This window comes from Cottoperca gobio, chromosome 21 (genome assembly GCF_900634415.1).
Source record: "Cottoperca gobio chromosome 21, fCotGob3.1, whole genome shotgun sequence".
Taxonomy (NCBI): Eukaryota; Metazoa; Chordata; class Actinopteri; order Perciformes; family Bovichtidae; genus Cottoperca; species Cottoperca gobio.
The window spans coordinates 20,348,541-20,360,009 of record NC_041375.1 but is presented as its reverse complement, the minus strand read 5'-3'; the positions used below and the strand labels follow the sequence as shown (position 1 = coordinate 20,360,009).

Below are 11,469 nucleotides of genomic sequence, written 5' to 3'. Positions count from 1 at the left end.
TGTTATTTGGTCTTCTAGTTTTAATATACGATTGAAACCAAAGATGTTTTGGAATCAGCTCCTGTACATTCATCCAACACAATGTCTAAAAACAAAAACAACATTAAGTGTTGAAAGTGATACAAACATCTGAACAAAAGGAGGAAAATCTACAAGACTATCAACACTGCTGAAAAGAAGAATGTAGGCACAAACTGCAGGGCAGGCTTTACATTTGAGAGCGTACTGTCACACATGTTAATAAATGAGCACCCCTGAACTTTTTGCAAGTTGTATTAACGATTGAAACGTGTTATATGTTGTACACAAGTTATAGTAAGTGGCGCTGAAATGAATAAATAAGTATTCTGTGCATGACGGGGAACTTCTTCTCCCACATTATGTTCCAAAAATATTCCTTCTTAAACTATACACGGAGTAGTTCACATGACGCAACCTACTTTCAAAAGGATCAGTGTGTCAAATCTAAATAAAAGGTAATGCCCACGAGACTTCAAACTACTTCAATGCCTTATGACTATCAGAAGTATGATTTACAATTCAACACAAGTAGCATGTATTGATAGTCCATGATCAGGTGTTAATGTGTCCCAATATTATTTTTGGGTTGTCACAGATAAATGGTAGCATAGAACAGTAACGCTTTGTTTCAATGATAGGTGAGTAGTCATCCTGGTGTACTCCCATCTGGCACAGGGATACAACAATGGGGAAAACATCGCTGCTTCATGTTGGGATACCAGTTCCCAAGAAATTCAGACAGGAAACGTAGGAAATGTGTTTCATACTATGCCTGTGTTCATCCTTTAACGGTTTTCCGATGCAAAACAATTCAGAATAAGAACAGCTTTGATTAGAAAACCCATGACTGAGACTGAAATATATACACATGACCTCAAATGTCTCAGAAAAGCAAGTAAACTCCAAAAGAAAAAGTGTTTACAACCTTACCTTTGTTACACTTGAAAAACAATTTAACTATGATTTTAAATGTGAAATAATTACATTATAAAATATCTTGCAGGATAAAAAACAATCGCTAAAAATTCAAGGGGTGTTAAACATTTTCATGTCTGGATGTAAACTACGGTAAAACTTACTAGTTGGATGGACAGCTCCCCGTTTATCATAATTGATGCCCTCATGTTCACCCAGAGGACCCGCAGATAGTCAGAGGTTCACATGTTTTGTTCGAGTTAATGCATAAAACAATAAAAGCATATATATTTCAAAGGAAATATTTTTAAATTCATGCTCAGTATGAGCAGTGATGTATAATGGCTACAGGAATGAATGCACTGAACATCAGAGCTTCTTCACGTGTCTATGTGTCAGTGTCCAGGTTCTGATCTCTGTAAAGGTTAAGTACCAGGTCTCTGATTTCGTCTCGTTTCCTCCGCACCTGCTGCCGTGGAAACCATCGTTGTAGATGTAGAGGGAGATCAAAATGCACCACGGGGTCCTGAGAGCAGAAGCAGAATTAATTACAGTTGCACATGCTTTTAAAATGTCCAACTGAGTTTTCATCTAAAGATAAAGATGTAAAGCCGTTGCTGATCCAATATCACATTAAAACATCTCGGAGTGTTTTGATGCTGACAAACGCTTTACCTTTAAAAAACTCTCAACGTATTGCAGCAAGTAGAGGCCACAGTCGCTGCTGTTGTCCTGCAGGGGAACTTTGCAGTGTGAGCTTTGCATCTGATCAGGATTGAAGTCCCTCGATGAACCGCGACGAACTTCCCATTCAGACTGCAGGTACCTGAGGAACAAATGCACATCCTCTTACATCCATTTACAAAGAAAACAACACGCAGACGGACGGTTTAAAAGTGTCGTACTTACTCCCGTAAGAGTTTGAAGACTCGCTCATGAAGAGAAAGTTTCAGCGAATCCATGATAAGAATGCACGGCCTACAGAGAGGAGAGGCACGTCTGTCATTCAAGGTTTAAATGCACATAAGGCGTATTCTTTTACATATTTATTATGGTAGTGTGTAACTGCAAGCAGTAGGTTGACCAAGAGCCGTGCCATGTAAATATATAACTGCACTGAATAATGGTGGCGATATGTAATATTATGTATAATGCAAGCAATAAACTCAATGCATTCTGCATACAATATAAAATGTTGAACCATTATCTTTTAAGTGCACACATCAAGTATGACATCTGCACCCGTCTCATATATTAGGCAGCAGAATAAAGCACTCACCTCTTTCTAACAGTTTTCTTCTGGAACGTCTGCTCTGTGCAGTTCTACAAACAAAGAAAACATTTGGTAAAAAACAAATAGTCTGCGAGACAAAATATTGTTATTCCTGGTGACCACATAACAGAATAAGTTCTCACCACTGGACCAGGCGGTGGGTCTTTAGTGGATTTGTCTTGAGCCTTTTCTAAAAACACACAAGACATAAACCGTTAACTTCAGAATAAATACAGGATCATTGCAATGAGAAGCCATGCATACCCGTCTCTGTGTCCACACTGTCACTGTGTGTTAATGTTGGTGGTGTAGGTGGCGTCTCCTGTGATATAATTTGGGCTCTGAGACCCTTGTTCCTGAAGCTCTCCCGTCCCACCCTGACTCGTCTCATCCTCTGAGTTCGGACGTCTCCAGGCTTCGGATTTTGTTTCGTCCAGTCCAGGAAAACAGATGACAACTAAATACCAATGAGCCCTAAACAGACAACAAAGCAACGTGATACATGTGATGTACCAAACATAAACTGAGCGAGACACCTCTTCATGATATATTTAACTCACTCCTGATTGACGGGCACAAACAGGAAGTCCTTTTTGAAGATGTCCACATGTCGAGTCCATGTCTTCACCCGATGGTGCCGCCTCTGCCTCTGACAGCTGGGTGCACACAAGAGTAACGTTTTAAAAGTGTTTCACGTACATACAAATACCTGTAGACACATGGGGGGTGCAGGAGGGTTTGCACCAAGTGAGCAGGTGCTGAGTGAAATAGTAAAGCAAGTTATTCTTCATTTAACTTCTGAAATATTAAGTTGAAGGCTACACCAAGTTGATAACTTATGGCGTTTCCATTTTGATGCCTGGAAACGTCAGACTCGAGTGTGAGGCTGTTGCCATTTCCTGGAAGCAGTACATACCAGAACCATTACGTACCAAGCTGAAAAGATTTGTCTCGTTATTTTTTGCTAGAACTACTCACGAGTCACTGGTAACGCCTTCACTGGCGTTGTCCCTCCGCGTCAGCTGCTTGTAGAAGAAGCTGCTGAAGATGTGGGAGCGCTCGGCCACAGCATCAGAGGCACTCAAGAGGACGTATCTGTTGAAAATCACATCAACACAATCTGTTCAAAAGTGCATCTCTTTCCCACAAAACGTGTGTGGAACCAAAGTAACCTTGCAGAGTATTGCTTAAAGGCGTGCTACTTACTTGAGATAAAAGTCAATGATAACGTCATTGAGGAAGTGCCCGATGTCGAGGCATTGCAGGTCCTCCAACGTGACGGTTATTCCTCCTTTCAAAGGCGGAGGAGGAAACTGTATCAACCTAATTAGAGGTGGAGGAAAGAATAATGAGCCGGAATACGATTACAGTAGATGACAGGTCATGTATGTACCAGGTGTAGCTGCAACTGCCAGCGCACAGAGCAACCTAACTTATTCCTAAGAGTGAACTGCATTGGCTGCAAGAATCTTACTTTGGAAGCCAGGTGCCCGCCCCCTGCTGGACAGGGCTGTACGGGAAGCTGCATATATGATAATGTCGGTTACTTGCCTTCGAGCGAGGCCGTGATGTTTGAATTTAGTCCAAATGGAGTCTGGTTTACACAGGGACACGTGGTAAGATCCTTTGGTTCTCCGATGGCACAGCGTGTATACGGGAGCAGGCTCCTCCTTCTTCTTCTTCTGTGGGAGGAAATGCGTGTCACAGGAGCAGAATTTACATTATAATCATGTGAGCAGTGGAGATCCACCAGGCCAACACAGAACAGATCTGAGGGGTTGCAAGAGGATTTAAGGGGGGGTTATGCTTATTTCTTCAGAAGGTTTTGCTTTTTTCTTGTTTTTTTAGCACCATTTTACTTTTTTGGGACTCTATACAATTATTCCACAGATAATCGCTCTGATGCAACTTGTCACAACTAGTAAACACATGCCTCCTCTGATCAGGTAGACACTGCTTCATCTTACCATAGAAGGCTGTTCCAGCTCTTCTTCTTTGCGATCCTCCTCTGGTTTGAGTTTTGTCCCCGTGCTTTGTTCTGTTGCCGTCTCTAGCTCCAGTACCGTCTCTTCCTGTGAATCAGCCTCCCACTGGATGTGTGGCGGGGTGTTTTCGTCTGTATCAGAACGTGGGTCAGAGCTCTCGAGGCCCAGCAGAGTCAGCAGGGGAGAGTCCAGTCCAGTTCTTCTTATCAGGTCTATGCTATCATCCAGAGAAAGAACAGGAGTGTGGAAGTCTTCCAAACTAAAAATTGTGTCTGCCCCGTGGATGGATTCATGTGCCAGACTGTTGAGACAGTCAATGTCCAGGAAGGAGCGCAATAAAGCCCCCTCCATTCCCTCCACAGGATGTCTCAGCGTCAGCAGGATAAACGGGCTCACCGTGTCTATTAAAATGAGAGAAAATCATAATCTTATCACACATCTCACAGATTTACATCGAGAATAATGAGACATATCAAACAATACTTAAAATGATATAAGAAATACGAAACAAAAACTTTTTTAATTCAAACCTAAAATATGGAAACAAAGCTGCCAACAGTAGAAATCTAGTCTGCATCTGTTTAACACTTCAGCCTGCTTTGACTGCAACTAGTCTTCCAAACAACGCTGAGAAAAGTTGAAAGGCGGACGTGTCCTCCTGCCGTCCAGCGGTCTCACCAGTGCTCCTGATTCCATCTTGTTTGGCACACAGCTTGAGGAGGTCTCGCTGTACGGCAGCTGCAGCAGTTTCCGACACACAGAACAGAAGGATGGCGGCAGGGAAAGGCTCCACGTCGCTGTTGAAGTGAAACTCCCGGTCCTCCAGTTCCTGCTGCTCCCACACGCTGTACCTCCTCATGTCTTTACGGTTCAGGGTTAGCGTCACCTCCACCTGTTCATCAGCGTCTGGGGGAGAAAGAAGTGGTCGGGTGAATTTAGCAGCTCACATTGTTGATATCAAATGATGCATTAACATATAATGTTAATAATAATTACAGCCATTAAAATGATACCTCTGTCAACTGTCAACCTAATTATTTGAATTACATTTTTGTTTTGTTATCTTACGTTTTTCTTTCCTTTTGTTCAAGTGTTTTTTTGTTTGTTGGACCACCTGAGGTCCCTGAAAGGGAGATTTCACAGGCACGGAAGGTGAAAGTGCTCTCGGGCCATGAGGGTCTAATCCAGGAACACACACATACTTTAGCATCTGAAATAGACCTCTAAGCTGGGAGTGGACGTGTGCAGACAGCATGACCAAAACAAGGATTTTAAAACAACCCAGACCAAAGGGCGCAGGTCGGCCACAGCCCACACGCACTGTGATCATACTTCAGTGTAATTCACACATTCACACAATATTCACATCATTACCTTTCAGTGGAATGATGATTTCTTGGTCTGCGATCTGTGAAAGAAAGAGGAAATAATGTGTTACACTCAATTTCCAGATATGTGATAGAAATACTTAAACCTCAGCAAAATGCATGTTTGGTTTATAAAAGTTACCATGATGTCTCCATTGGCTTTCCCTTGGTAACCTCCACAGTGCAGCGTGGAGAAAGAGTAGTCTATAGTGGGGTTGGGAGAAGCATCTACAACTACATGCAACACCTGCAACACACAAACATACACACATGTTTTGGAGAATTGCTACAGAAAGAAATACATAATAAAAGTACAATAAAACACAATAACAGTACAATAATAAATATATACACACGATGTTTTTCAATATTTTAAAGCCTACGTGTGGATTCCTTAAACTTCACTACATTGGCGCCATCTAGTGGTAGTAAGAAGAATGACAGTGTATTTGACAGTAATATAAGCTGCTACTTTTTGGTATCTTAATATCAAAACATCTCTTAATAATATCTTGTTAGCATGAGGGATAAAAATAAATATGCGTCCGTGATCGCAGGCCTCACTGCCAATATAGTTTTTCATGGACAGCTACATTTTATAATAGTAACTGTTTAATTAGGAGATAAAAGTGGGTTCTGGGAGGGCATTATCCTGCAGGCATCATAATCAACTAAACTTAACTTCTGCTCTTATCAGGATTAAGTCAGGAACATTCTTGATCCTTTATAAAACCGTGCTTATGTTGCATTGAAGAGGTATGGACCAAACATAATACAGGAAGACATTCTGCCAACCTGCATGTCCTGTAGGTCAGAAGCTTCTGGCTCTTTGGCCTCAGCTTCCTGAGGGGATTGTGGCTGTATGACTGCGTCTCGCACAGAGACAGCGTCACCGCTCTCCTCATCGTCACTGGACAGCACAACTGAAATACAAGCACATGAACAACACATCAGGCCCAGTGTGACTTTTTCTTTCCCTGTACAATGAGATTGCATTGAATTTGCAAGTTGTGTGCACTCACTGGGTTCAGAGGGGACGGGTGTCGTCGCGTTGTCCTGGCTAGACGAAAGACTTTTTCTGGGGGTGGTAATAGAGTCTCCGACCTCCGAATGAGGGCGGACGATTGGCATCAGAACTTCCGTTTGATCCTCTGCTCCCACCGTGAACTGTACAATGGTACGGTCCGAGCCCTCCGAATCTCTGTTTTCTTCCAGACAAATAGGTGCAGGCGACTGTCCTCCGTCTCTTCCGTCTTCTCTGGTGAGGCGAAGCACACTCTCACGGTGGCGTTTGGGGCTGCCTGTTCCGTTGCACTGGGACGTTGCATCCTTTCTTTGCTTCTTCTGTTGAGACGGCACAGAATGCAGCACCTCAGCTTGTGAGCTAACCAGAAAACTAGAGCCGTGTTGGTTAGGAAGACTTAAGAGATGCGTCTTCAGAGTTAATCTATTTGTTTTCAAACATAAGGTCTCTATTAAGTAAAAGTTATGTGAAGTTTTATTCAAACATGACAAAACATTGTGGAAGGAGCCACAAAGATGGAACCAGTGGAAAGTAAGAGGAGTGTTTTTTAATTTGCACCAATGTGTGTACTTCATTTCAGACTCGGAGTGTTATGGAAACACCAAGTGAGCACAATCATGACTTTTATGAAAAGGTGACTTAAGGGCTTATTCAAAACACGAGGCCAAAAAAGTTGGCACACACACACACACACACACACACACACACACACACACACACACACACACACACACACACACACACACACACACACACACACACACACACACACACACACACACACACACACACACACACACACACACACACACACACACACACACACACACACACACACACGCTCTTGTTTAGTGCCTCATGTAGGAATGTTTGGGCACAGTGTACTTCTTGCTGAGTCCCTCTGTGACCCTGTACTCACCACACTGTGTTGTCCTTTCTTTTCTGGATCAGTCAACCTGTCCTTGACGCTGGGTGGCGGGAACTCATCACAACTTCCTGTATCGTCGTCAGGCTCCCATCTCACTGACAACCCACAATCTGTATCAGATGGAAAAACAACGATCAACCTATCCGGCTAAAATAAGCACATAGGGCACTGACATACAAGGACCACTACCATTATGAGCAAAGAGAAAAGGAGACACGCTTATAAAAAGGAAAAGCGGAGTAGATCCTGCTGTGTTTCACGACTGTAAAGTGTTGCATCTGTTTATTTACTCTGTACGCAAGGTCAAGAAATATCAATAAATACTCCCGAACACTTAAAAAAGGACATATAAGAAAAAGGTTGGGGGAATATAAGTGATGAAGTCAAAGCTTTAACGAAAACCATCATCAGAATAACTCAGTGAAGAACAATGAAATCATGTCACACACCTACAACTTCAGCGAATTTGAAGTCGTCTTCGTTGTTCTTTCCTATTATCACCTCCTCGATATCTTTTTCTTCCACGTCCTCTTCGTCATCAATATTTTGTGACTTTCTCCGGAGTCTTGACCTGAAGACATAAAAGAATTAACAGCACATGTAACACTTTATATGCTAATAATGAACCACATAAAAAAACAAACACGGATGCAGAATCACATATTTGATCTAAGTTGTAAAAGCTTTCTGTGTGGTATTATTCCAAATAAAATCACCACTTTTTCCCTAATAAAGAATACCTGTTACGGTTTGTTGTCCGGTCATTGTATGTGGAAAGCCCCCACATTATCCTGACTATTGGAGGTTAAGTCTTACCAGTAAAACATCACATGTAAGACAAAGAGAACCACTGTCTCATTATTCACAGTCAGGCACTTAATGGTGTACGTCTCCCTTCTCTCTCTCGCAGCTGTCTATCTCTGGGATTATCTTTATTATTGTTGTTGCAACGATGCTGCAAGTCTCCCAGGAATAAAGCTAAAGCAAAAAAGCGTATAATCTAAAAATGTCAAACTATTCCTTTAACCGTGGCTTCCTACCTTGGAGAGGGCGAGGATATGGTCTTCTGGTTGCATTTAGGGCTCAGACTCTTGTCTGTATCAGCCTCCCTCTGACCGGACCTCATGTCTTTGCAGATCAGGGGTTCCTCTCTGCATCGACCACTCTCCCTCTGTGCACTTGACACCCGTCCTTGCTTTCCCGAGTTACAACTCAGTTTTGTTCTTTTCATATAAGCCTTGCCCGGTTCAGTCTCTAGGACATCGGTGAGGATCAGACGGGGCTTCCTCCTGCAGGACGAAACACAGAAGCAATTACTCGCAACCTTTCTAGAGCAGCGTCCTCTCAGCAACATCGTAGCCCTTTAAGGGTAGTCTAGCTTATAGCTCATCAACCGTAGCAGGTCAGACTTTGTGTATATGAGCTGATCAAGAGGGAGGGGTGTAGATAAGCCATGTGTGCAGTCATGATAAGCTTGGCCTTGAGTCATGGTGCGTATAAGCAATGTTTTTTTAAGCAGTGCAATTTAAAGCAATGTGCAAGATTAATACTATACACACAAACAAGAGACACACAGCAAGCTTGTGTTTCAACAAAACCTGGGGGGGGGGGGTGAACTTTGAAATAAACAGGACTATGTCACAAAGGTCCTAACTGCTTAAACACCACATTTCTATATGAAACATGGAGGAATGAGGAGTGGTGGTGTCACAGGTTTCTCGTTGATATGATGATATTTGTAGCTTTACACGTAGAAATGTTTCTTCCTGTCATGGAGTTGCACAGCGATGTCTTCAAATTCTTGTTGAAGAGGTTTTATAGGTTTAGTTAGATAACAAATACAGCAAGACAGAAGTGTTGAAAGTTAAGGGAACTGCAGTGAACTACACCGGCAAGGCAAGTTCATTTGTATTTCAATTTAGGTGTGCATTTCGTCAACTCTGATGAACAGAGGGGTATAGTGCAGTTCAGGGTACAATTCTGTCAGTAGTCCAGAGTTACTGTTCGCGTTGCGTTAATGTTGTGGGTAGCAGATAACAGTTCAAGGTTGATCATCTTTACCCAGAGTTGTTATTATCCTCTGAATAATTTAGTTGTTAAAAGGAAACTTATATTTGCTGTAGCAAAGCGGGAAGCAAGTTTGGAAAATAAGTTATCCAACAGTTTAGTGTAAGCCACACAACATACTGCAACACATCGATCAGGTGGATCAGCCTGCAAACAAAAACAAACAAAGTCTATCTGTCAAAAGTCTCTTATCGGCGCCTGCTTACCTGGCCATTTCCAAAGTGACCCTGGCCGCGTGCTTGTGATCAAACAGCATTGATCCGTTTTTATGCTGTGAATCCCCATGTTTGCGTTTAAAACCTGCAAATGCAGTCCAGGAAACCTGTTGAAGGGAAGGCAACGGTGTGAGTATCAAAGATATTCCAGAATAGCCATGCCATCGCCATAACATTTGTTCATGTGGTCCCACAGAAAGCAAGATAACGCTGTACCTGTCTTTCTAACTTCCCACACTCTGATGAAAGACATGGCATGGCGATTTTGAGTGGGTTTTCCACCTAAAATTCACAGGGTGGTTAGTTATGAATGATAAGCAACAGCCAAAGGGTGTGGAGCTGTGCAAATACAGAAAGCTCAAATGAGCAAAGCTACTGCAGCTACTCGTGCTTAAATCAGTCAATGGGACTCCTGCCTTTAAGGAGATCCAGTTCTTTTAACAGGGAAGGGTGCTCACTGATCAACAGAATTTAGCACTACAGTTTCTTGCCAGGATGAGAAAGCAATTCATGCTGCACATTAGAAGCTCATGTTAACATGCATGTCATGAAAATACGAGTCACACATACCAAGTTATCCTTGTCAACATTAAATGGAATAGTTAAGGCTCTTCTTTGATCCATCATGGTCCACAATTTGGGAAGAAACAGCAAGAACACTAAGAAAAAACTAAACAAAAACGTCCATCATTTTAACATGTATAGTATACATAAAATACTAGTGTGTCTATTACATTCCCAAAAACAAGAACATTCTTGATGAAGAAATATATTAATGAATGTCTCTTTATTAAGCTAGCATTTATCAGAATCATTATCAAGTATGTGAACACATACAATGAATTTGACTCTGTATGTCTGTTTCTGTACATACACAGAAATAGACATACAGCTAAAACAAAGCTCAACAAGATAAACGTAAACATTGACTCGCATGTAACAAATATAATTGGTTTAGTATATATACATATAGAGATTAATATACTAAGATTGAGAGATAGATATAAGAGATATGTACAGACGGAGATTAGATGAGAGAATGAGAGAGGCGGAGAGAGAGAGAGAAGAGATTAGACTAGAGAGAGATAGGATGAGAGATAAGCAGGATATAGATATCAGAGATGAGATAGGAGAGGATATATAGATAGAGAGAGAGAGAAGAGAGAGATATAGAGAGAGATTAGAACAGATATCAGAGATATATTTAGATGATTATAGAGATAATAGAGATAGAGAGAGAGAGGAAGAGATAGAAGAGAGAGAGAGAGCGAGAGAGAGATAGATAGAGAGATAGAATGCGATAGATTAGATGATTAGAGATATATATGAGAGAGGATAGAGATGAGAGATATAGAGAGATATCAGAGAGAGATAGAGAGATAGAGAGCAGGAGATATATATAGAGAGAGAGAGAGCGAGACATAGAGAGAGAGAGAGAGAGATCATATAGAGAGAGATAGAGGATCAGAGGAAGATAATCAAGAGATAGAGAGAGAGCAGTAGAGAGAGATATATAGAAGGATAGCAGATAGAGCAGAGAGGAGAGAGAGAGCAGAGCGAGAGAGAGAGCAGGAGAGAGAGAGAAGAGAGAGAGAGAGAATAGAGCGATAGAGAGAGAGAGAGAGAGAGAGCAGTAGAGAGAGAGGAGAGAGAGAGAGAGAGTGAGAGAGAGAG

The 11,469-nt window shown here is 41.9% G+C and overlaps 1 protein-coding gene across 1 annotated transcript in view; it reads right to left on the bottom strand.

Annotated features, from left to right (window-relative positions):
- LOC115026633 (sentrin-specific protease 7) overlaps positions 1 to 11,469 on the bottom strand; it is a 15,114-nt gene continuing 3,645 nt past the window's right edge. Inside the window, 23 exon segments of the mRNA XM_029459512.1 lie at positions 1 to 1,462; positions 1,612 to 1,762; positions 1,846 to 1,914; positions 2,216 to 2,259; positions 2,353 to 2,399; positions 2,474 to 2,531; positions 2,533 to 2,683; positions 2,770 to 2,865; positions 3,188 to 3,304; positions 3,416 to 3,532; positions 3,761 to 3,891; positions 4,177 to 4,595; positions 4,873 to 5,100; positions 5,569 to 5,602; positions 5,704 to 5,808; positions 6,357 to 6,484; positions 6,584 to 6,905; positions 7,505 to 7,623; positions 7,963 to 8,084; positions 8,554 to 8,802; positions 9,787 to 9,902; positions 10,012 to 10,077; positions 10,366 to 10,465. Coding sequence (XP_029315372.1) covers positions 1,325 to 1,462; positions 1,612 to 1,762; positions 1,846 to 1,914; positions 2,216 to 2,259; positions 2,353 to 2,399; positions 2,474 to 2,531; positions 2,533 to 2,683; positions 2,770 to 2,865; positions 3,188 to 3,304; positions 3,416 to 3,532; positions 3,761 to 3,891; positions 4,177 to 4,595; positions 4,873 to 5,100; positions 5,569 to 5,602; positions 5,704 to 5,808; positions 6,357 to 6,484; positions 6,584 to 6,905; positions 7,505 to 7,623; positions 7,963 to 8,084; positions 8,554 to 8,802; positions 9,787 to 9,902; positions 10,012 to 10,077; positions 10,366 to 10,422 — 3,084 coding nt within the window. The 5' untranslated portion in view covers positions 10,423 to 10,465 and the 3' untranslated portion in view covers positions 1 to 1,324.